Consider the following 26644-nt stretch of genomic DNA (forward strand, 5'->3'; position numbering starts at 1 on the left):
AAATAATGAAAACCTTGGAAAAAGCATTTTATTTTGCTTTTCCAACAGTGCCATGTGTCAGACATACATGCCCTTAGGGCATGTATGTATGCAACATGTGCACCCATACACAATTGAGGGGTCCAACAGGGTGTCAAAGTGACACCCTGCCACCCTTCAATGTTTCCCCCTTTTACCGAATCGGTAAATACCGATTCGGTAATTGGCAATCATTCCTATGGGCCTCCAGACCCATAGGAATAAATGCCAATTACCGAATCGGTATGATTCGGTATTTAAGAATCGGTAATCTGGGATTACCTACATCGGGCCCTAAATCTTATAAATGGCTTTCTTAGTGCATGGTTAAGAATGCATTTATTTTAGAGAGCATGAAAGTTATGCTTTACCCAGTTATTATTATTATTTATTTTTTTGTCAATTGGGTTACTCTTAGGTGGATTGTCAGACTGCAAGGCCCTGTAAACTTTTTCTGGTTCTGCAGAGAGTTCTTGAGTGCCATATTTCGACGGTTTGTTGCTTACGCAGACCGTGTATCGGGAAGATGTATGGCGTCTGGAGAAAGTAATGCTATATGAATCCTTTCCTGAGAATACACGTCTCTTGTGAGGAGGTGTTTATTTCTTGTTCCAGGTAGCCCTGAGGATAGCAAAGGTGCGGGCATTTGTCTTTATTGTTTATTGGTAGCTCAGTGTGGGCAGAAAAAATGCTCACATGTTTTCCCAGTTTAGGTAGACCCTTCCCAAGAGCTGAACACAGAGAACATAAGTCACCCTTACAAGCCACCGAACGTCTGCCTATTTAGAAATTCTCTGGTAGGACTGCTTACTGCTATGAGGTTCCCCCTTTTGACTTTTAACCTTGCCAAGGGTTGATGACATTGGTGTATAAGTAGCTGAAGGGGTACCTTACCAGTGGCAGTTAGATAGATAATTTTTTTCTGAAGGACTGGGAGCTGTAGGGCCTGCAGTGCTTAATTTGTCAAAATAAAAGTGCCAGGGCCTTCTTCAGGAGGCCACTTCTGCTTGCACCGCCCATTGCTGCTGTCAGCACTGCCAATAACAGGAACAACCAAACTACTAACCATCACACACCTACAAGTGTGACGATTCTGACTATTCCAGACCCCCAAAGCTATAAGAATGGCTTTGGCTTTGGAGTCAGGTATTAGTCATTTTAAAAGTACATTGAATTAATAAACAACTGTTATGCTCATCTCTAAATGAGATAAAGAGTACCACCATGCAGCAGACTGTCATAAGTGCCGGCATTGACTATTAAATGCTTGTGCTGAGCACCGAAAACTACAAGCTCAAATTAAGCAATGAGACCCTGTACCATTCCCGCCAGTGGCCAGGGAAGCAAGTTCCTGCACAAGCACTAGGATTTTTTTTCTTTTTTGCCTTAAGGGTAGACATGTGTGTTTTCTTGTGAGTGAAAGTCATTGGAAGATGTAACCCAATTTTCTACTCTCTCCCTGACTCTGGTTAACCTATAAATGAATTCCCTAGCCAAAATCCACGAACTTGCTCACATATCTCCTACCACATACATGCGGATGACACTCAACTGTTCATGAAAATCGCCTCTCCCAATGACATCAGTATTCTCAATTACATCTTGAAAAAAATTCAGCATTGGTTGACTTGTAACCACCTCAAACGCAATTTCCTTAAAATAGAATTTGTATTGATCGCATCACTCACCATTGCCCCTAGTATCAAAGACTGGCTTTTACATCTTACTGCCTTGATCTGTTCCCCACACATCATTGACTCAGTTAAATCCCTAGAGATAATCTTGGACAATGCCCTCTCCATGCAAAAGCACATCAGTGCTGCTACCAGAGAAGCTAGTCATCAACTGCTTGTACTTAGAAAACTAAAAACTTTCCTTCCATTGATAGACCTATTAACAGTGGTCCAAGCTATTGTGTTACCAAAATTAAATTATGGAGTGCTACCTTGTAGGCCTACGAAAATCACACTTGCACTGCTGAAGGCAACTTTGAATGCAGCAGCTAGGCTCATTACTGGCTCAAAAAAGTGATCATATCACCAGTGACCGCCAATCACTGAAATGGCTACCCTATAAGGCTAAGAATGCATTTCTTTTTAGAGAGTAAGAAAATGTATGCTTTACTCAGTTATTATTATAAAAAACCTTTGTCGATTGAATGGTTCTTGGGTGGATTCCCAGACTGCAAGGCCCATCTCAAAATTGCCTGTATAGCCCCTAAAGCGTTTCACCACACTACCCCCGCGTACCTGACACAGAAACTGACCCTACTGGATGGAAACAGATCTTCCAGAAGCACAAGCTCCCTACTAAAAAAGACACACAAATTAAAAAAAAAGAAAACCTACAACCGATCCATCTATGGAATTGTCCCCAAATTCTGGAACTCTCTCCTTCCTGAGCCTGATATTAGATGCAACCCATCCACATCTATCTTAAGGAAAGAAGTAACAATTTTACTATCCATCAAATTCTTCTCACATTGACAACATATTTCCCTCTCCTCATTAGTAATACTTGGCTGTCTGTTTATTGTCATGTTTTCTCCCATACCTCTGAAATCCACTTTTCCTCCATTTACCAGCCATCTACAATGGACCAGGTCTTTTGGTTTGCCTAAGTCTTTGAGAAGAATGTGTTGATTGGCAGGGCCAACTTGTGTGTTGCCTTTGTCGACCTAAAATCTGCAGTCAACCTCATTCTGAGTCTGTGGCAAGTTTTGAAGGTGATGGGCAAGACACACTACAATTTATCCCTATTGTATAGGCTTCGTGACAATACGTTTGCCCCAAGTCAGATGGGGGGGTCACAGGGCCAACTGACCATCAAGATTTAGGTGTCATAAGGGGTTCGACAAGGGTGTGTATTGGCCACTAATATTTTTCCTGTATATTTAAATTGTCTGGTAGATCTTCTCTCAGATTGTCAAGTACAGGTCCCAACCAAGCCAAACACTTATATCCTGATATTGTTATTTGCAGACAACACAGTTTTAATCTCAATAACTCAGAGTGGTCTGCAAAAACTACTGAATAAATTTGGTGTTTTTTGCCAAGACGAGGCCTAGACATTAATGTAAGGTCAAACAAGAAATCCCTTTGGGACACCTTTTAGTAGCGACTCGACGTTCAACAAACAGTAAATACAACAACAAATAAACTTACACAATACTGTACTCATGAGGCAAGACACAAACGAAATTATAAAAAATCCTGAACAATTTATTACACGCTGCAATATTAAAACATAATATTTCAACAATAAAAATGGCGGAGAAGAATATTAAAAAAAGGAAACATAGAATCCTATTAGTAAAAAAAAGGAGTTGTATACAGAAAAGTAAATTCAGCGAAGACGTCAGAATTATTTCCTAGAACCAATATTATACAATCCTCCTTTTGTCAAGCTTGTTTTGCTTGACAAAAGGAGGTTTGTATAATATTGGTTCTAGGAAATAATTCTGACGTCTTCGCTGAATTTAATTTTCTGTTTACAACTCCTTTTTTTACTAATAGGATTCTATGTTTCCTTTTTTTAATATTCTTCTCCGCTATTTTTATTGTTGAAATATTATATTTTAATATTGCACTGTGTAATAAATTGTTCAGGATTTTTTATAATTTCGTTCGTGTCTTGCCTCATGAGTACAGTATTGTGTAAGTTTATTTGTTGTTGTATTTACTGTTTGTTGAACGTCGAGTCGCTACTAAAAGGTGTCCCAAAGGGATTTTTTGTTTGACCTAACAGTCTATTTGGCACCCCATCCCTTTGGTAGTGGGGTCCCTCTCTCTTTTACTAGAGCTAGACATTAATGTAGCCAAACCTAAATGTATGGTATTTAGCAACCCTAAATTGTTTAAGGGCTGTATAATATTACAGGACAAGAATCTAGAGAGGGTCAACTTATTTGACTTCTTGGGCTTCAAACGTTCATCCAACATGTCACAAAGCCACATATAGAGCTTGTTTGAAACATAGTCCAGTTATTGGTGCCATTCTAAATTAACATTGTACATCTTCTTTGAAGCCAATTGCACCAGTCCTGCAGGTTTACAAGACCAAAGCCCTTGGTACTGCACCCCATGGCGTTTAGCTGTGGGGCTTCAGCGACATTTTCATTTTGGAGCAAACAGAGAATAAGTGCTTAAGATCATTAGCTTTTCTCCCACCCAGCACTCTGTTGTACCGTCTATTTTTGGATGTGGGGGGTAAAGAAGATAGCTCTTAAGGCATCCTTACACTGTTTGCTTCACTGGCAAAGACTATGGGCTACCCAGAGTTGGCCTACTATGCTGCCGCCCTACAAGATATCATCAAGGTGGATAGATTTAAAAAAATCTCTTGGTTACGATTAATTAAAAATGGTTACTTATGGCATTTTTCTACTGTAGCTCAAATTCCATCGAAGGAGGCATTGAAAAAAACAGTACTGTGAATTTATATTACACAGGAAGGAGCAAAAATTTGCAGGTACTTCTCAGACAGGGGATTTTTTTAAATTTCAAATCTGTTCATGCTTTAGAGAAGTACTGGGATCTGATCCCAGTGCCGCTAGATAGAAATCTATACCAACAATTTAGAGCTCGGATGCTTCCCTTGAAGTAATTCACTGCAAAATGGTTGGGATCCGACTCTGCAATGTGCCAGTTTTGCACTAACCAAACTGAGTCTGTGACGCATGTGTTGCACCCATTTGGGCACATCCAGTCATCGTGCTGCTCAATGGTTATTGAGAATGGATTCCTTATCCACCTGTGCAGCAGCAACATTTCTGGGTTTGATGTGGGTGAAAAGAAGGGCTACCATTAAATGAATATGTTTTTACTATAGATTTTGTTATTGTGAGATATTGGAACTATATGGTTCTTTATTATCTCATTAATCTGTATTACTTTTTAATCGCATGTGAGCAATTTTTGCATTTATTGTTATTTATAAATTCCATGTTGTTATTTGTGACATTTTCTCACTTACAATGAGCTGAATGTTAAACTGTTTATTAGTGTATTTTATTGAAAACGTTTATGGCTTTGCCGAAGTAAAGTTATATTTGATTTGATTTGATTTGAGTGAAATACAGCGCGCATGAGACCTTTTGAATATTGTACAATTACATTGAAAGGTAAAACCAATAATGTAAGCGTTTTAGAAACTCAAACAAATTATTTATTGATCCAATTTTTTGATCTTCAAAATAATCTACAGTAATTTATCTGACTCTTTTTAAAAAAAAACAATGTATTGGATTTCATTGAGTGTTGTATGCATTTTCACTATAACCACATTTAGAGTATGATGTAGTCATTTCCTTTTCTTCCGTTCCAGCACACTCTCTTTTTGACATTATCTATTGCTTTTAAATCCCATTTACCTTTACATATCAAACATTTCCTTCTGCCCTTAAAACCCCAGTTTTAGACATGCATTACAAGAAGTTAGCTCCAAACAGTTGAATAGAACTTGGCCAGCATGTTTACGAGGGTAACCACAACTGTGAGGCCTCCGCCATGAGTGCAGAGATCCTTTGTGAATCAGGCCCCGAGTACCAACATACACCAGAAGGCCGATAAGAAAATGCACAAGGACATAAGCAAGTAGCTTCAACAGTGGTTACTTACCATGCACTCATCACACTTGTGCCCTAGTACATTGGGCTTACACCTGCATTGGCCTGTCTTGGAGTCACATGTCTCAGAGAAGGAACCATTCAGATTGCACTGGCACGCTGGAAAACAAAAAATACACCACAGCGTCAAACATATCAATCAAAATACAGTGAATCCATAAAAACTCAGGCATATATCAGCTGCCAGCTCATTCTTTGAAGAATATTAGATAGTGTTACGTGCATACATTTGAAACGTACTAGCTGAAACAGCATTTGTAACCAGAAAATAGCAGCTGCCATTTTGTTTCACTGAAAGCTTTCACTTAAGCCAAAATGGTGATGAAACCTTCGAATGCCCAAGTCGTCAACTGCATCATTTGCATTTCTCCAAAACAGAAACATAAGTTTCATTGGCAAACAGAAACATGCTTCCCACAGTTCCAAAGAGAACAATCTTGTATTTTTTGGTATTGCATTTGGTTTAAGGTGGGCTTCACGGCCTTATTAACCTCATCCGTGCGGTGCAGATTTACCACCGGTGCTGGGCCCTAATGAAAACGGGCGTGGTCATGACGGAACGGTTCCGTCATGAGCACAGCTCGACTGATGCTCATGACGGAACCGTTCCGTCATGAGCATCGAAGGGGTTAAAACAGGTGAATAAGGGTCAGATTTAGATCTTTTGGTGGATGAGTTACATCATCACAAATATGACGAATATCCTGTCCGCTTATTTACTAGTGCATTATATCCTATAGTATATCCTACTCCATCACAATGTGATGGATTGACATCATGTTTGAGATGGAGTAACCAGTCCGTCAAACTCTATGTGAGGACTTGTGTTGTCACACAGCCACAAGAGCGGGACCTTATGTAGCATGATCGCCACTCAGTTAAGACTGCAACTGTGCAATTGTTTTTCAATTATTTATGCTGAAAATGCATATTTACTTGCTCTCTATAGGCAATTAACATCCTATTCACCTCCAATAAAAGTGCTTTGATTGGTACGGATGCATTTATTCTGATCTAAATAAGTGAAATCATAAATGTAGACATATAGCCATTCAATGCATGTGAATGCTATGCCTTCAGTTTGAATAGCTTGGGTTTAAAACTCCTATTGTTAATTTAGGAGGGGGAAGATGGATCTTGAAACATACTACAGTCAGGCGAATACATAGAGGTAGTAAGTTTGATTCAGTATTTAATGTTTAAAAAATAAAGTCTTGTTTTAATAAATATATGAAGTTCTCTTCTCTTGTGGTGCAACTAAAATTACAATCTTTCCACAACCAGAAGAAATTGCCTCCAAGTTTTTGCTCCTAATGCATCTCTTATCATAACAGTGTGCAAGAGAGTGCCCCATGCAAGCGAAATGTCCTTGTGGCAGCGGCATCTTCTCCGTTAGGGCGGAGGAGAGTCGCCCCTCCTGCCAGCAGCATTCTCATAAAGAAAAATAAAACTCTAATAAACCCAGGTTTAATATTGTTTTATTTTGTTTCCAGGCCAAGTCTCGATGTGGGGCTAGGGGGGTGATAGGCACTGGTGGTCACTGCTATCAGTGCACATGACAGTTAAGTTGGCTGTGTGTCACTCCAGCCAAACTGTCATACGCACTGAAGCTCTCTCCAACCCAACTACTTTCCTGGGTTGGAGACGACAAAGCACAGGTTCCGAGTCTCCCTGGGATTGCAAATCCTCGGCGCTCAGGCCAAACCTGAAGCTGAAGCACGGTCACACACTTCTAAATCGAGTACTCACACACTACCAACATCACTCTCACATCCGTCACAGACAGTCATACACCTCTTGAAGCACTCTCACGCCTTTCTAAGACTAGTACTTACACACTATCAACAGCACTCTCACACCGTTCACAGACAGTCATACACTTCTGGAAGCACGGTCACACCCTTCTAAGACGAGCACTCACACACTACCAACATCACTCTCACATCCGTCACAGACAGTCATACACTTCTGGAAGCACGGTCACACCCTTCTAAGACGAGTACTCACACACTACCAACATCACTCTCACATCCGTCACAGACAGTCATACACTTCTGGAAGCACTGTCACACCCTTCTAAGACGAGTACTCACCCACTACCAACATCACTCTCACATCCGTCACAGACAGTCATACACTTCTGGAAGCACTGCCACACCCTTCTAAGATGAGAACTCACACACTACCAACATCACTCTCACATCCGTCACAGACAGTCATAAACTTCTGGAAGCACTGCCACACCCTTCTAAGATGAGAACTCACACACTACCAACATCACTCTCACACCGTTCACAGACAGTCATACACTTCTGGAAGCACGGTCACACCCTTCTAAGACGAGTACTCACACACTACCAACATCGCTCTCACATCCGTCACAGACAGTCATACACTTCTGGAAGCACGGTTACACCCTTCTAAGACGAGTACTCACCCACTACCAACATCACTCTCACATCCGTCACAGACAGTCATACACTTCTGGAAGCACGGTCACACCCTTCTAAGACGAGTACTCACACACTACCAACATCACTCTAACATCCGTCACAGACAGTCATACACTTCTGGAAGCACTGCCACACCCTTCTAAGATGAGTACTCACACACTACCAACATCACTCTCACATCCGTCACAGACAGTCATAAACTTCTGGAAGCACTGCCAAACCCTTCTAAGATGAGTACTCACACACTACCAACATCACTCTCACATCCGTCACAGACAGTCATAAACTTCTGGAAGCACTGCCTCACCCTTCTAAGATGAGAACTCACACACTACCAACATCACTCTCACACCGTTCACAGACAGTCATACACTTCTGGAAGCACGGTCACACCCTTCTAAGACGAGTACTCACACACTACCAACATCACTCTCACATCCGTCACAGACAGTCATACACTTCTGGAAGCACGGTCACACCCTTCTAAGACGAGTACTCACACACTACCAACATCACTCTCACATCCGTCACAGACAGTCATACACTTCTGGAAGCACGGTCACACCCTTCTAAGACGAGTACTCACACACTACCAACATCACTCTAACATCCGTCACAGACAGTCATACACTTCTGGAAGCACTGCCACACCCTTCTAAGATGAGTACTCACACACTACCAACATCACTCTCACATCCGTCACAGACAGTCATAAACTTCTGGAAGCACTGCCAAACCCTTCTAAGATGAGTACTCACACACTACCAACATCACTCTCACATCCGTCACAGACAGTCATAAACTTCTGGAAGCACTGCCACACCCTTCTTCGATGAGTACTCACACACTACCAACATCACTCTCACATCCGTCACAGACAGTCATACACTTCTGGAAGCACTGCCACACCCTTCTAAGATGAGAACTCACACACTACCACCTCATCACTCTCACATACGTCACAGACAGTCATACACTTCTGGAAGCACTGCCACACCCTTCTAAGATGAGTACTCACACACTACCAACATCACTCTCACATCCGTCACAAACAGTCATAAACTTCTGGAAGCACTGCCACACCCTTCTAAGATGAGTACTCACACACTACCAACATCACTCTCACATCCGTCACAGACAGTCATAAACTTCTGGAAGCACTGCCACACCCTTCTAAGATGAGAACTCACACACTACCAACATCACTCTCACACCGTTCACAGACAGTCATACACTTCTGGAAGCACGGTCACACCCTTCTAAGACGAGTACTCACACACTACCAACATCACTCTCACATCCGTCACAGACAGTCATACACTTCTGGGAGCACTGTCACACCCTTCTAAGATGAGTACTCACACACTGACAGCAGCACCCTCACACCCCTCACAGACAGTCATACACTTCTTGAAGCACTCTCACACCCTTCTAAGACTGGTACTTACACACTACTGCTAGCACTCGCCCACCCCTCACAGAGTGGCAGTCACACACTACCACCAGCACTCTCACACCTCTCACACAGTAGCAGTCAGATGCTACTGGAAACACTGTCACACCCAAAATAGGCTTAAAGTCACACACCCGCAGATGCACTCTTGCACCCCTCAAAGACTATCAGCCACTGCTACCAACAGCACTCCCCACCCCCCAACAGACTCCTCTGCTCCAAATGCAGCGATTTTTAAACCAGGGTAATATGTCAGACGCTTTTTTTTTTATTTTTGCAGCGCAAACTCTACCTTCAGTACTAATATGAAAGTTCTACACAGTTACATTACACAAGGTGACATTAATTTTTATGCAAGGGTGGGTTAAGTGATTTGCTCAGAATCACAGGATGTTGAGCCGACGATGAGAATTGAACCAGTGGTTCCCCAGGTCCAATGTCGGCAGCTCTGACTATGACGCCACATCCTGTCTCTCTTTTTATGTCGAGCCTGAGCCAGCAAGCAAGCACTGCTCTGTGGATGATCTGTATTGGTTCAGTATGGACAGAAGCCCAGCCCACTCCCCCGCCCATTTTTCATAGGCTTGTGTCTTTGTCCTTTGTAAATGTTGGCTTCTCATTCCTTAATAGGCTTGTTAGTCTCCCCTTAGTACTGCCATGTCATCATTTGAAACCTCCCATGGCTACTGGTCCCTTTACTTCGGATGTTACACAGTACTTGTTATTTAGTCTTGTAAGCACTATTTTCTTTATTGTGTTTTTCCTACTGCAGGCAAGATATGCTTTGCTTAAGTTTAGCGCCCCATGCGCGCTTTCTCTTTCGAAGCAGCCGGGATATTGGTGGCCGCTTGTTCTAATGGTGCACATTCAATGTGACCGCTGGGAATAGGTTTACATTAAGCTTTGAATCTCATGCTTAATGCCCAACAGTGAAAAGTTGCCAGGATGATGTAAATCATTTTGGGAGTATTCAACCAGCACCAGTAGGTTTGGATTATTGTACTAGAAGCCTGTGCGTTGACTTCCACATTAGAGCTCTCTCGATTATCTCTTTATATTTACAAAATGGCTCAGTCTAATTTAAGTTGTGTTTTGTTTCTCTCGCACAAGACCGGTGTCGCACATGCAATTAGAATGAAGCAAAGAAGCTCGAGACTGAACGAGCATTCCAAGCCTGCGCACATCGAAACGCAGGGGGACGCCGCATGCTGATAAGTGCAGAGAGCGCTGGAGTTTTCAGAGAGCTGAGAGGATTTGGAATCGGTGTGAAGCGACCCGCCAGGGGGTGAGAGCCAACTCGGGTTGGGGTACAAAAGGGAGGCCGGCCAGTGCTTGGCCCGGGAGAGGCGCTGTCCAGGGTTGATCAGCGCGCAGGGGAAGGGACGGGAGCACGGCTGAAGCGCAATCAGCACCACGGCCAGGAGGGGTGAGGGGGTGGTGTGGGCAAGCTCACCCAAAATCTCAGTGTAGCTTTTGAGGGGGAAGTGACTGAGACAGATAGGACAGTGAGCAGAGGCCTGGGGACGTAGGATGAGTTCAGTTGTGGGTGCATTCTGCTCGCCTGTCTCTTGGAAAACCTTTGTTCGCTTTGACTTGTTTCAAAAGATTCCACACTGAGTTCTACTTCCCAACTTTACGAAGCCCTCACCAGCTGTGGCGCCGGACAGGGAACATTCTCGGATTCCCTCTGATGTGCCCTACTTAACTTGGTTTGATTCTCTTTTTTTTTTTGTCCTCATCTCACCTTTAAGCATAGTGCAGAATATTACGGCTGTTTTTGTGTACCTAGGCTCCCTCCGGCCAACTGATGATGCTTAGGTCCCCTGACCAACTCCTCGTACTGGAGTCTTAAGGTGTAATCATAGGACTGGGGGGCCATTAGTTTTTCGTTATCTACACAGTCTCAATCCTTTGCCCATGTTGATAAAAGGGTACCAGAGGCTACTTGAAACATTACCGACACTGGCCACATCCAGGCGAGCCATCGCAAATGCAGAGATCAGCCAATCCTCTGTTCTTGGGGGGTCGGGGTCTTTCCATTTCAGGCAGATTTCCCTACGTGCCAATAGAATCAGACACAGTAACAGACCTCTGTCCCTTACTGCAAGGACTATTGTTGATATACAGTCATCCACAAAGAAGACTAGAGTCTCATTAACTAAGATGTTAATAGCAAAAGTCCTGCGGAGATATACTCCCAAAATTCTACCAGTTTTGCACAGTCAAAAAAAAACATGGATATCATTTGCTTTTGGAGCCATGCATCTATAACATTTCGGTTTCGGGATTGGGGCAAATGTAGCTATTTTAGCTGGGGTATAGTAGATGCGGTTGGATACAAAGAAATGTTTTTTATTTAAGCTAGCAGATTTGGTGAATTTATATAATAGATTTAAAGAGGGCTCTAATAGCTCCTCAATTACTGCTTCAAAAGGAGTCTGTCTCCACACCAAGGCCTGAGATGGAGTATCCTTGTCGTCCTCTTCAACTAATTTTTTGTACCAAATTGATACCTCTCTCTTGATACGATTTTCTGACATAAAGAGGATCTCAGTTTCCCAGTCTCCCACAATGCCCCCGCTCTCTGCCTCGAACCAGGATTTCAGTTGTAAAAAGTTAAATTTGGAGAACCCAGGACCTATCTTAGCTTCCAATACTTCCCTCGAATGTATCCAGTTGATGTCCCCCAGGTCCGACCAGTTGGAAACTCCTGCCTCCCTAATAGGGGCAGCCAACCCGTCTTTAAGACAAAGCGGAGTCCCTGGGGAATCCCAAATAGGGGCGTGATCGGAATAGTACCCTATATTGCACATTGTCCTTACTTTACACCAACATTCTAGTGCATTCTTCAAGATTTTCAGGCGCACCTTTTTGAAGAATTTTTGTGCCCCAAATTTATAAAGAAACCCTTCTGTTCTACCCCTTCAATATCACTCGTCTGTTCCCTGAGGAGAACCCCTTAGGCAGAAGTTGTGGTTTTCGTTAGAAGCATCCTGATGGCTTTAAATTGAAACGCCACCAAGTACCAGCTGATATCTGGAAGGGCTAACCCGCCTTTAAGCAGCTTCCGCCTCAATTACTTCCAGGACAATCTCACTCCCTTATCACCCCAAATGAAACTCCCGATCTTACCCTGTATTTTAGAGATTTCATGTTTAGGGAACTTCAGAGGGACAGCGTAAACAATGTAAGTTAATTTGGGAAGAGCAATCATTTTGTCCAGATTCACTTTACCAAAAATAGTCAAAGGAAGATTTTTCCACCTAGAAAACAGACGGTCCAGTTCATTAATTACTCTTTTCAGATTCACAGGGGCAATTCTGTCCAGATCACTTACTGTTGTAATGCCTAGGTATTTAAACTCTTTGCTGGTCTGCCCCGTCCAGTGAGTTATATTCCAGCACATTATCTTTGTTTTGGACTTGGTTTGATTCTCAGGAGTGAAGTTGCTGACATTCCCCAGCCCCTGTACTAGTGTTTTTCAGAAAATGGCCGGATGCAGCACTTGTAGCCCTGGATTCCGTGGTACCACCCGGCCTCCCCGGCAGGGGTCTGATACTCTCTATGTGAGGCACTGTAACCCTGCCCCCTGCACCTGAGGGCGTCTTGCTGTGTCCGTTCCCTCATTCCAGCACCAGGTGATGCTTCCTGCGGCTCCACTGGGCATGATAAAGGCACTGCTGTCCACTCCCTAGCCACTTCACTTATTGATAGTGATTAAATGATTTAGGCCTACTCTTGAGAGAAAGGGCATCTCAAGGCCTTTGTAAAATACAACACAGTAGTTAATAACAACAGTCACTACATTTTCTGTTTCTTTAAACTGTAGTGCCTGCCAACAAGTATTTTTTATAAGCATTAGTTATTCCTCTCCACCTCTAGCAATCCCTAACAAACCCACTGCATAAACCAGGATTTTTTACGATTAAGGGCTACTTTTTCACAGAGAAGACAGGAATATACATATATTTTTTATAAATTAGACTCATTTTTTGTGGTTTTACTCAGCGTGGTCAGGTTATTTTCGGCATAAGACCGTTTTACTGATTCCATGTCCAACAAAATCACTTTCATAACAACACTTTGCAAACTCCTAATATATATTACAATACTATGGTAATATATTACATGATGTAATATGATAGGTCACGGCTGTAAAGTGCATTGCCATTTTAAAGAGTTCTGTGCAGTAAAATCATAAAACATCGTATTGCTGACATGTCTGATTTGGCTGGCCAAGAAAGTTTGCTATGTCGCATGTTCTGGGAACAGCGACCTGCATGTGGACTTGCTTCATATATATGTTTATTAATGCCTGACAACTCTCAACCGCCCGGGTGTCTGTGCAGGCACTATACTAATATTTGCAGTATCTGTTTTGTATTTCCGTAGCTCCAATTTTTCTTCAAGGAAGAAGCAAACTCCAAAAAGACCAATTTTAACTTTGTGGTTTGAGAAATACTTCATATCCATAGAAGAAGTTAATCCCGTGGTCAACACGTCATTGCTGCATAACTTCACAGGAGAGCTTGGGATTTTCATAAAAAATACTCATTTCTGGAAATACCAAGCACATATTCACGTTTTGATTTAATTGGTTAATTTATTGAGGATTATTTGCTATTGCTGTTCATTTACGATCTTTTTAACCCCTTCCATGCGGCCGCGATTCTGCGCCTGTGCGGCAGAATCGCGAGTGGGCGGTGTTCATGACGGCCCCCAGCCGTCATCAGCACACGAGCACCGTAGTGCATGACGGCTGGGGGCCGTCATCAGCATGGAAGGGGTTAAATAAACTGTAGTGGTAACACCTGCCCTAGGAGCCATTAAACCTTGGTGATTAGTACTCTGTTAAAGATCCGTTATTATTAGTCCTTGACGGGCTAGTGCCTATGGCGAGTCGTTTTCCTGGTTGTCCTACTTTTGAATTACTTCCCACCCTTTCTTTGCTGTCTCGCAAGGCCCACGGTGCAGGAGGATGGAGGGGACGTGATCTACAAGGGCTTTGAGGATGGCATTGTCCTTCTGCGGCTTCAGGGTTCCTACTCACCCTGCCCAAGCTCCATCATCGAGCTCAAACGCGGCATCCAGTACATGTTTCAGTTTTACATCACTGAAGTGGAATGTGTGGTGCAGGCAAGTAAACACTAACCCAACTTCGTGTTACATGTCAGGCCCTGAACTGGTCTCGCTTCTAAGTCAACATTACCTATCACCACAGACAGGGTTTGCCTACAGTCAACAAAACCCTGACTTCTGCTGCGTTATCCTTATACTTGCTTTGTGTGCGTTGTGCAGAACCAAATGCTGTTCTTAGTTATTAATTGGTTTACTCTATAGTCGCAAAGCTATCAGCCGTATAATGAAAAACAGGCCGTGCGGCACATCCTGCCAGAAACAAAACAAAGTATTGCACTCTTTAACAGAATTAATCCCATTTTCACACTATACCACATTCTTATGCCAGGACAGTCCCAGTGAATTGGGCAGAGTCTATTTCCTTTCCAAGCAGGAGTTTTTCAGAAACAACTGTACAACAATCATACTAAATTGGGCCATGATAGTGGTATTTGTGTGTACACAGAGACCAAGTCTGTGCTGTGTTATCTGATTTGGTGTTCTGGCAGGCAAAAAACTAGATCTACTGGCCTTTTCATGCGACAATATCTTACGTTTCAGCTGCAGTACTCGACAGCCCCGAGACGTTACTTAAAGGCACTTTTAAGGTGCTAACAAAATAATCTTCATAAGTAAAACACATTTCCATTTCAAAGCCAATATCTATAACCCCCCAAAAATGCGAGACCTATTGCATTGCAAATGCTTGTTCTTTGTCTATGTCGTCATCTCCCTCTTCCCCTTTCCTCCGATACCAGCCGCTACTGTCTTGAGGTTTAAAAAGTGGACTAGAAGTCAACAGATCCATAAAGGTAAATCCAAAGTAAATATTTGAAGTGAAAAGGTACCGTTAAAATTTGTATTAAAACCTGCAGGCCAAAAACTGATCTCTTACGAATTGGACGAGTAGTTTGTTACCCAAAACCCAAAACATTGACTACATCTTCCATTTCTGACACAGACGGACTTTGCTTCATTCATTGTGGCAAATGAGCTAATAGGCACCATTCTATAAATAACTGTGTAATTTGCTACACATATTGTATTGGTGAAAACCATGAATGCATTTTGACATTTGGCACAGCCAATGGGATAGTGATGTATGGGAAAGCTTGAACCAATGCTTCATATCTACTGACCATGCTGCTGGGTAAAATTAAGTTCTGTACTTATTTGCATTTTTCTTTGTGGAATTTTATATAGTGGGAACTCAACCTGAAGGTATCAGAGTGCTTTACATGAGCACCAGTTGCACTACAGATGGACACATTAATTTTGATAGCCCCGGGGATATTAAGTGATTTGCCCAGAATCACAGGATGTTGAGAGTCCCTGCAGACAATCAAACTTGGTTCCCAAGCTTCGAGATCAACCACTCTACCCATTAGGTTACATCCTCTCCTCTAACACGTACTAGAACTGATGGGTGTCAGAATGCTTCTGTGATGTTTTTTAGTCGATTTGTCAGTACAGAAGGCACTGTGCATCTTTCTAAGTTGGAAGGACATCTGAGATCATTCTGCCTTGATATTCAAGTTGAATATCACTGATGAAAGCAAAAAGGTGAAACATGACTTGAATGATATGCATTCTAGTATGGACCAGAAATTGCCAAATGTGAGATTGGTATGTACCTTTGGGGAAGGATGAACCTTATTTACTGACACCGGCTTCCTTTCTCTAACACCAGAGATGAGATTAAAGCAATTTCATTAAGAATTTCCATACAATGCTTTTTCGTTGATCCCTTCTATAGAACATCACACATGTACGGTCAAACAGTGCAAGCATTTAATGGTGTTCAACAGAATGTGAACCTGATGGACAATGAGGTGCAAAGTATTTTGTGTGAATAATTTCTGACGTCAAATCTGACCATCAGTAGTGTGCATTTAGACGCAATGTCTAAAGTATGTATACAGCATTCATTTAACTGAAAATACAGCACAAGCAAAATTCAGAATCAATTTAGATAAAGTAGATTTTAATGAAAAAAAAATAGCACCAAAACATTTAAGATCCAATTGGCAGAACAAGAGTTATGAACTTTTAAGGTATTAAGTGTAAAATATCAAAGTGCCAACCACAGGTATCTGGTCATGGAGACCAAGGTAAAGTCAAACGTTAATGCCGAATGCAAGGGAGTGCTGTTCAGCTACATAAGGTAGTTTGGGCCTGTTCTCAGCTTACCTTTGGACTGGTAAGAATTTTTGAAGAAAAGAGCCAGAGAAGGTAAAGTTCAGTGGGTCAAGGAAGCAGGCTGTATCCGAGGATGAGGTGTCATTGCTGGGGAGCCACTGGATGGAGCATTGGCAAAGATGTCAATTTTCAGACTTCGTCCATTTTTTGGAAGTAAAAAACTTTCAGCAAGACAAAGCTGCAGGCTGCAGGTGACGGGGGCTCTATGAGGTCAGAAACCATCGGTGAGAGGTCCTGCTGAACAGGATTTGCTACTGTGGAGAAAAACTTAGTGGGAGCCACTGCAAAGTCAGGCCTACCGGGAATGTACTTGGGGCAGATCGGCTGGTAGGTAGATCTTGGTCTTCTGTAAGTTCTTCTGGCACTTTTTACTGGACTTTCTTCTAAGTCCCAAGGTTCAGGGTTAGGCAGAAATAGCACTGCTAACACCACTTTCAAGGGTCCAAGACCAGGGTGCATGATGTGGGGAGTTAGAACCCACTCCAAGGTGGATTCAAAGTCTCGGGAGCTTGTTCTTTACCCGTAGTTCACACAAGAGGCCGGCCATTTGACACTTGCAGTCACTCTTGGTAGTCCTGGGTTGAGAAAGCAGGCCCACTCCCCTTCAGTGAGCAGGACAGCAAGGCAGTTATTCCAGCAGCAGGCAGTGTTTCTGACTCTTCCACAGTTCCAGGAATGTTCTGAAAAGGGGGTGCAGGAGATCCAACATTTTACTTGGTGCCATGCTATAAAGTGGGAGTAACAGCTGGCAACCCCTACATCTAGCTCTCTAAAGTTATCCCCTGCCACAGCTTCAAGTAGTCTAGGATCATGGGCCCAGGACACAGGTTCCAGGCACCAAATGGTTAGGACAAAAAATCACAAATTTCGTAAAAGAGGCATTTTCAGAATTGTGACTTAAAATCCAATTTTACAAAAAAGACAATTTTGAATTAAAATAATTTAAGACCAAGCATGACATTTCTATCTGTTCTCAATCACAACTTGGCACCTATCAAATGTAATAAGGTAACCTAATGTTATTCAAATTAAGAGAGAGGACATGTTGAACTTAAAAACATACACATTTTTAAAATATAGGGCACTCTGCCATTTAGGATGTTTAGGATCTACACTTATGGGTACGTATATGTTTCAAAAAGTAAGGAGTAGGCCTGACAAAAAATGTATTTTGCAAGGTCAAAATGGTAGTTTAAAACTGCACTACTGACTGCAGGGCAGACTTGAGACATTATTTGAAAGGCTACTTAAGTGGGTGACAAAATGAGTGCTGCAGGCCCACTAGTAGCATTTAATTTACAGGCCCTGGGTACATGTAGTACTATGTACTGGGGACTTATAAGTACATTAAATATGGCACCTAGTTGTAAGATAATTGTACTATGTTTTAGAAAGAGAGCACAACCACTTTAGCACTGGTAAAGTGCACAATGTCATAATGCCAAACAAAAACAAAATTCAGAAAACAGGAGAGGTGAAGGCAAACAGTTTGGGGATAATCCTGTATAGGAAGACAAATCAAACACAATGTATTCCATGATCCCTGTATAAAAACAATCCCTAATTTCACTATATTAGGCAACTTGTGATGCACCCAGTCACTTAGTATAAAGAAATTACATCAAACCTCAACTGTCATAACTTATTACACTTGAGTTCTGACATCACAATGCCTGCTGCCAGAGCCAGCATCTGAGGGGAAACTCAGGTAAGGCCAAAGTGCATAATTAAAGTAGCTGTTTAAAGAACGAAATGGAAATATGGCCTTTCCTTCTTCTGTTCTGTTTTTCTAGCTGTACAGTGACAGGCAGAAAGTAGCTATTTAAAACAAAATGTATATTTTGTGCACTTTTTTGCAATTATAGAAAAGTTAGACTCTTTCTGCATGTTTCTACTTTGACTTTTAAAACAAAAAACTGACTTGTATTAAACTGATTCTAATATATTTTTGAAGCAGATATCTAATAGCTTCTGGATGTGTTTAATTTTGCACTAGAAATTTCATTTTTATTCTTGATGTTTGAAAATATGCTTTCTCTTTCATGTGAAAGAGTCCACATCGAGGAGTTAAGTGGTTTGTGGGAAGGTGATGATGTGACTATGTATAATAAGGGATAAAGTACACCCTGTGGTATAGGATAAGGTTATTGTAAGCCACCTCTGAGTTTAAAGGAAAGGAGCTCAGTCTTTGGCCTTGCTCCTCTATGTGATCATGGAACTCCTCAGTGACTTTCAATATCCTTATAATGTACCACACTGGATGCCTTATTCCATATACATATACAATGTAAGATTATTTCAAATGTGCACTGTGTACGGTAACATGATATGTGTAATGATACACAAAGTGCACAACCAGCTGGAAAAAAAGTATAACTTAATCTCACTCATAAAATGCAAAACAATATACTGCAGTCTATTATATGTAACACAACATGATATGACATATTGACTTTGATTGCTTTGCTCAGGAGAAACAAATCCACACATTGCTCAAAAACCCCAATGCAGGATTAGGTTTTCTTTTTATTGCAGATAGATGGTGTGCTGTGTTATATATATTTATTAGTCTTTGGTGCAACTGCAAGGGGAATCCAAAAGTAATAATTTAATTCTGTGGCTAATAAAAACAATCGTGCACAGACATATTGGATGCTTAAAACACATGCTGGTCCCTGGAAACCATGCTAGATACGTCAATGAGAAGAGATGGGGTATTTTTACGTTGGCACGCCTGTTTACTTCAACAGGGCCAGATTCACAAAGGTATTTTTCAACCTGCAGGAGGAAAAAGTGTGGAAAGATTGAAAATATGGACAATAAAAAATTACTTGTATTAAACTGATTCTAATGTCTTTTTGCAGCAGATATCTGGCTTTTAGGTGTGTTTAATTTTGCACTAGAGATTCTAGTTGTATTCTTCATTTGAAAATATGCTTTCTCTTTCATATGAAAGAGATACGCATCAAAGATTTAAGTGGTTTATGGGAAAGGTGACAATGTGAACATTTATTACAAGGAATAAAGTACACCCTGCAGTGCATAATACGGATATTGCAAATCACCTCTCAGCTCCATAACCTAAAAATGGAACTTGAACTTTGGCCTCGCCCCTCCATGGGGTCACGGAATTCCTTGGTGACTTGAAATATCCTTATAATGTAGAGCACGAGGTACCTTATCCCATATACAAATTAAGATTATTTTAGATGTGCTCTGTGTTTTGTAAAATGACCATGTGTAATGATACACAATGTGGCAGAACCAGTTAAGAAAATAAATATAACTTCATCTTACTCATGAAATGCAAAAAATATTTTGCAGTCCCTACTATTTAACACAACTTGATTAATTTATTGACTTCGATCGCTTTGCTCATGAAAAAGACAATCCACACTTTGCTCAAAACCCCCAATGCAGGATTAGGTTTTCTTTTATTTTGAAGATGTTATGCTGTGTTACATGTTATAGCTACTGAAAGGGGAATCCAAAAGTAATAATTTGCTTCTGTGGTTTATAAAATCAATTCTGCAAAGATATGTACTGCATGGTGAAAACACATGCTGGTCTCTGAAAATCATGCTAGATAATTTAATGAGAAGAGGTAGGGTGCTTTTCTGTGGGCATGCCGGTTTGCTTACTCAGGGCCAGATTCACAGAGGTGTTTTGAACCTGCAGCTAGCAAATGTGTAGAAAGATTGAAAATATTGAAAATAAAAAACTGAGTTGTATTAAACTGATTCTAGTGTACTTTTGCAGCAGCCAGCTAACAGCTTTTTGAGGTGTTTAATTTTGCACTAGGGATTCTATTTTTATTATTTTAAAAACGTTTTCTCTTTCGTATGAAAGAGCCACACATCAAAGATTTAGGTGGTTGGTGGGAAAGGCGATGATGTGACTATTTATTATGAGGAATAAAGTACACCCTGAGGTATATGATAAAGCTATTAGTGAGTCAAACTTTGGCCTCACTCTTCTTTATGGTCATCGAACCCCTCTGTGACTTGCAATATCATTATAATGTAGAGCAGGGTGTACCTTATCCCTCATTCAAACACAAATTAAGATTATTTTAGATGTGCTCTTTTAGTACTGTAGAATGACGGTGTATAATGATACACAAAGTGGCACAACCAGCGGAGAAAAAAATATATCATCATATACCTCTAAAATGCAAATAAAATACTGCAGTCCCTAGTATGACACTAAATATGATTTAAGGTATTGACTTCAATTGCTTTGCTCATGAAAAACAAATCCACACATTGCTCAAAAACCCCAAAACTGGATTCGTTTTTTTGTTGTTGTTGCAGAAAGATGTTGTGCTGTGTTATAAGTTATTATTAGACTTAGTTGCTACTGTAAGGGGAATCTAAAACAAATCATTTTCTTCTGTGGCTTATAAAATCAGTTGTGCACAGACATGTGTGACACGTTGAAAAACCATTCTGGTCTCTGGAAACCATGTAGATAATTTAATGAGAAGAGGTAGGGTATTTTTCTGTGGGCATACTCCTCTCCGCAGGTGTGCTGTGTGGTCTCCTCCCGCCCTCGGCAGCTCAGGTGATCTCCGCCCCGCCCTCGGCAATGGTGCTGGCGTCCGGCAAGCTGGCTGGCGTTTCTGCTCCCAGCGAGCACTGCTGACCGAGTGTAAACCCTGTTTCTGCTTTTCTGCATCAGGCAGTGGTGCGAAGTAGATCCAGGTAGCAACAAGCTTCCGTTTTCCTCTCTTCTTTTTCCTTGGATATTGGAGCACTTTCAACAACGGCTTGGCGGCTTGCTTCTGCTCCCCTGGCGGGCTCAGTCGAAGCCTGCGGCAGGTGAGGAGCAGAGAGAGAGGCAGGGGCAGTAGCTGCTGTGGGGATTCTGAGCTAAGGGAAACGCACAACGCCGCACAACGCTGGAATCCTCATTTGTTTGCTGCTTATTCTTGACTTTGTGGTGGTTCGGAGCATTGCATAGAGTAAAGGCTGGGATTAATTCTGGTGTAGCATATACCTGATTAAAGAAGCAGAAAAAAAGTGATTTCTTCAGTTTTTCACATTTTTCACAGCCCTTCTCGATATCTAGCATGCTAGAAAGACTTTGGTTTTCCTTTTTTGGCTCCCTTTGGGATACCCTTTGTTTTTTGGGCTATCTTTAAAAAATCTGTGCTTCATTTTGGGAGAATTGCGCTCTAAGGGAAAAAAGAAGACATTTTAAAGATTCTGGAGGTGTTTGGGAGAGACTGTCAGAGACTGTTCAGAGGTGGCAGTCATTGGAAGGGTTTCCGCGCCGGCCGAGCATATCCCGCTCCGCTGAGGCGCCCCAGGAGTTTCCAGCTTTCGTGAGGCGGCCGGGCTCAGCTCCGCCGAGAACACCGTCCTGCACTCCCTGACTGGCCGGGCTTTGCTCCGCCGGTCAGGGACTACATCCCCCAGTAGCCTTGACACCAGAACGCCGCCCCCTTCATCAAGCAGCGCCAGGCGGCGCATAAAGCAACGTCCAGTTCCTCGTCCCGTGACGACGCGCCCGCGGACGGGCCACCCCCCTGAAATCCCTACCAGAGGAGCTAAAGAGAGTTGAACTACCAAATGCTTGCTGACATTTAATGGACACGTAGCTGTAAACACTAAAATTCTGCCTTCGTGTTGATGTTCCGTATTACCCCTACCCAATTGAACGGAACCATGGTTCAGAAAGGGGTCTCTAAAAATGTTGTCAACCAGAGGGGTTCGCGTAATGGTACACAAGACCACCACTTAATTAGTATACCACGGCCTATACCTAGTGATTCTGATGGGAGTGATTCTTGCCAGGCCATAGCTAGCACCACCAGTGAACAATCTCCCTCAGAAACATCCGGTATTCTGCAAAGCCACTCACTGTTAGCGGAACTAAACAATCTGTGTAAAACCAATTATGTCTCAGCAGATTTGAGAACTAAACTAAATAGTGCTTCCCCCTGTACGGCTAAAAGCTTTAGTACTTTGCTCCACAATGATTTTGCGCAGGAATCCACCTCATTACATACCAAAGTTAACACTCCATGCGCAGCACTTACGCAGATCTTACCCGTTAAACGGAAATGTGACAAGGTTCACCAAAATGAGATTGACCCAAAGGTACAAAAATTGTGTTTAAGCCCTCCACTGTCCGTCACTAACTCCCCCTCAATTCCAGAGGCTGTAGAAGAATTAGACAATCTAGTACCTCCTCTTCAACTGGCGCTAACATCTCTGATTGAACCATTGCTCAAATCTCTTATATCGCCGTTGTTGGAGAAAATAAATATCCTGGAGAATAAGCTGATGGAAATAGAGGAACTGATCAAGATAAATTTATTTCCCGATAAAATCACTCAAATAATTAATCGCCATCAATCCTCTGTTGCCTCCATAGTGCCAACGCAACCTACACTATGCAACAATTTAAAAACTCTACAACTAGCCCCCAATAAAACAACCCCTAAGATTGCTTCTAAACCGGTACTACCGCAGCATATTATTGCGAGAGTAGAGAATAATAAAGTACCTTCCATACACCTAACCCCTGAGGCCGTCCCATTCGTGTGTGTTATCTCAGGAGTACCACCACTCACACATGGAAAATCCGAAAGGCACCACGACTTACTAAATAAGGTTACCTTTTGGCTATCAAAAAACAGACCTCTGCCACCCGACCTGGATGGAACAGTAATGTGTGTTAGAAGGGTGGGCTGGTTAGGCTCCCTCCCAAAAGACATTCCTGGTGATTTAGTGTTGGTAAAATTTAGGTCTAGACATATTGTCCCGTACCTACGAACCTGGCAGCCCCAAGAAGATGATGGCCCAATATCGATCTGGGATTTACATGATTTTTACCCCAGCGCGCCATACATATCCTCCTCAAGACCAGAGGTAGGGTACAACTATAATTACGTGATGGGTAGAAGATCCTATGCTTCGAATAATTGTTGTTCCTCCGCTCCTAACCGCTTTGCACCAGTGTACAACATATATAAAAATGGAATTCTTTATTAACTTGCTCCTATTAAGGGTGAACATGATGTAAGGGTAGAACTGTGAATGCCTATCGTATGAAAATATGTAATTTTAAAGGAAAGTATCCCCACTGGAGGGCAAATGTCTTTTAAATCAATGTCTTTTAAACGTGTAGATACTTTGTGCTATTGTATGTATGATTTATGTTTGTTTTTTAACTGTATGCTTTTATGATTTCAATTCAAAATCGAATAAAGCAAAACTGACTGACTGACTGACTGTGGGCACGCTGGTTTGCATTCGCAGGGCCAGATTCACAGAGGTGTTCTTCAACCTGTGGGTGGAAAATGTGTGCAAAGATAGAAAATAAAGTATGTTTTGCACTTGGACTAATGCACCAAGCCAGTGACTAACAAAACTTGAGGGGGCCCTCCTGCAAAGTACATGGAGGGGGGTCCCCACTCCCCGGACCCAGTCAGGAGCTCTCAGGCCTAGGCCCCGCTGATTGTGCACAGTGCTGGAGGCCCCCCTCCCCGTGGGGGCCGCGGGGGCTATTGTTACGCCACTGCATCACGCACATTCTGCTTTAAAGCGTTGCTCAAAAATGCGTTCTGTGTGCACACCTGCTTAGCAAAATAGCTGAGGGTTCATCTACCAACTGCAAATTAGTGCATGTAATGTAACAATTGCTAGCCTACATAGAGGCAAGGATGCCTCAGATTTTCTTCCTTCTACAAATGATACAAATTTGTGTCCTTAAATTGGACGATAACAGCTTTTATTAAAATGCTGGGCATCAACTCAGTTTCTGTCATACACTGTTAGACTGTCAACATCATGCTCCTTGAACTTTATACAAATTCAAACGGTTAAAAATACAATAGTCATTAAATAACACTCCAAATATTTTATTGCAGGTACCTGGAATAGTGCATTCCATATTCCAATTGAGCACCCATTTCCCATTTGACCAAGACAACCATCTAGTTGTCACAATCCTGCCTCCTTAAGTAAAATGCGAAATGTAAACAAGAACAACATCTCTCTTCCCAGGGTGTGAAAGCAGTTGTAGTTTTTGTTTTTCTACGGTACAAATAGGAGTTGTGAAAAAATGACACCGAACAATTTGAAATAGTATTTGGTGGACTGGCTGAACTTGTCAGCTCTGAAGTCACAAGTATTGTATTTAACACTGTTTTAGCAGATCTTGAGTCTTGTTTATCTTCTACTCTGCACATTAAAATCCTACTGTATTGACAACAAAACAGTCTCTAATAAACAATTCCTCAGAAGGGACAACTTTTTAAAGCCTAAATAGTATTTTCTTTTAAGGGGTAAAGAGCGTGTGCCCCCCGTTAAAAACGTTACCAGTTGATTTAAAAAAAACACCATTATCAATGTATTGATCCGATGAAAAAGTGCTTTTTGGCGCCTGTGCGACAGATCTTATTTTGTGATATCGTTCAGATTGACTGGATCACTCTACAAGTGCCAATATCCTTTTTGTAATTCTGATAAATGAATAACTGAATTACCCACAATTATCAATCAATCATAAATCATAACCCAGCCTTTTTGATTCTTCCTCCCCTTTTTCTTCTTTTATTTTTTATTTATTATTCGAATGTTCTCTCATGAGTGTGAACACAAATCACTTCAATACACGCTCACTGAATCAGTTTGTTATCTCCGTACAGTGAACACAGAGTGCAAGTTGCCCATATTTAATTAAGCTGTTAATAATTTTATCTTAACATCTATTTTCTACCCTTGAAAAAGCCCCAGATCCCCCTTAGCCACAGACTTGAAAGACGTGTTGGTTGTGTAAGAGAGTAGGGTCTGCAATCCTATGATCACCCAGATTTTTTGCTTTTGTTTCACTGGTTTACGACTTTCCCTGGCTGTGGGCCTGCCAATCAGACCCACAGCCTAGCTGTTCTCTCACTAAATTGACATGTGTACCTTAGGTGCATTATCCAATTGGAACTGGGCCACCTTATCAGACCCTGTAACTCAGGGCATAGGTGTACCCAGGGCCTACCAGGGGCTGAAGCATGTATTATGCCACCCCTGGATGGCCATCTAAATCTGACACAACTGGCTGCACGACAGCTGGGGCAAGGTGGTGTAATCACCCTTTGCTGTAGATATAGTATACCTATATCTAACCCTAAAAATGGACACACAGATTCCTATCAGTCACTCCTATGGCAGGCCTTGACAATCCTGGAGGCAGAGTGCTTGGAATCGTGTGAGATGGTGCTCTGGCATGAGCTGAGCCCGTTTGCAGCTTGCGGAACCAAGTCCTAATAGCTGTTCCATGATAACGCATACCATATACTCTTAAGTGCATTATAATCCTCGCGGTTAAATGCTATCTTTGCTATTGCTTTATCAAAACATGTTGAGTAAGGTGTCATACGAATTGGAATACTAACCCCTCACCAATTCTGGCGACGGGGTTAGCATTCCACCCTTCTAGAGGGACACGACATGTATGTAACTGTGAACCCCGGTTAAAGTTAAGCGAAGCCTCAGCTTCACAAAATGGATGCTGCCACCACAGGCACGAGTCTGACCTCCTGCTGCTGGGAGTCCTTCCAGCGAGGAGAGCTTGGACAAAGGGTTTCCTGTCAGGGGCGGTGCTAGCACCATTCCAGACAGGGTTTTGTGTATCCTGGGTAGGCAGGGCTTTACAGGAAGGTGACTGCTGAGTGGCACCCTGGTGCTCACTACGCATCTGCCGGCTAGAACCAGTTCCAGGGGCACCCCAGCCCCTGGCCTGGGGAAAGTCCGGCATGGGAGAGGGGTGTAA

General features: G+C 42.1%; 1 protein-coding gene across 7 annotated transcripts in view; it reads right to left on the bottom strand.

Annotated features, from left to right (window-relative positions):
- Nucleotides 1-26644, bottom strand: part of LAMA2 (laminin subunit alpha 2) — a 3858378-nt gene that overhangs the window by 1715677 nt on the left and 2116057 nt on the right. For all 7 annotated transcript variants that reach the window (XM_086927001.1, XM_086926997.1, XM_086927002.1 and 4 more), the window contains one exon: nt 5637-5743. In XM_086927001.1, the coding sequence (XP_086783127.1) occupies nt 5637-5743 (107 nt within the window). The remainder of the gene's footprint in view (nt 1-5636; nt 5744-26644) is intronic.

Source organism: Lissotriton vulgaris, chromosome 6 (assembly GCF_964263255.1).
Source record: "Lissotriton vulgaris chromosome 6, aLisVul1.2, whole genome shotgun sequence".
Taxonomy (NCBI): Eukaryota; Metazoa; Chordata; class Amphibia; order Caudata; family Salamandridae; genus Lissotriton; species Lissotriton vulgaris.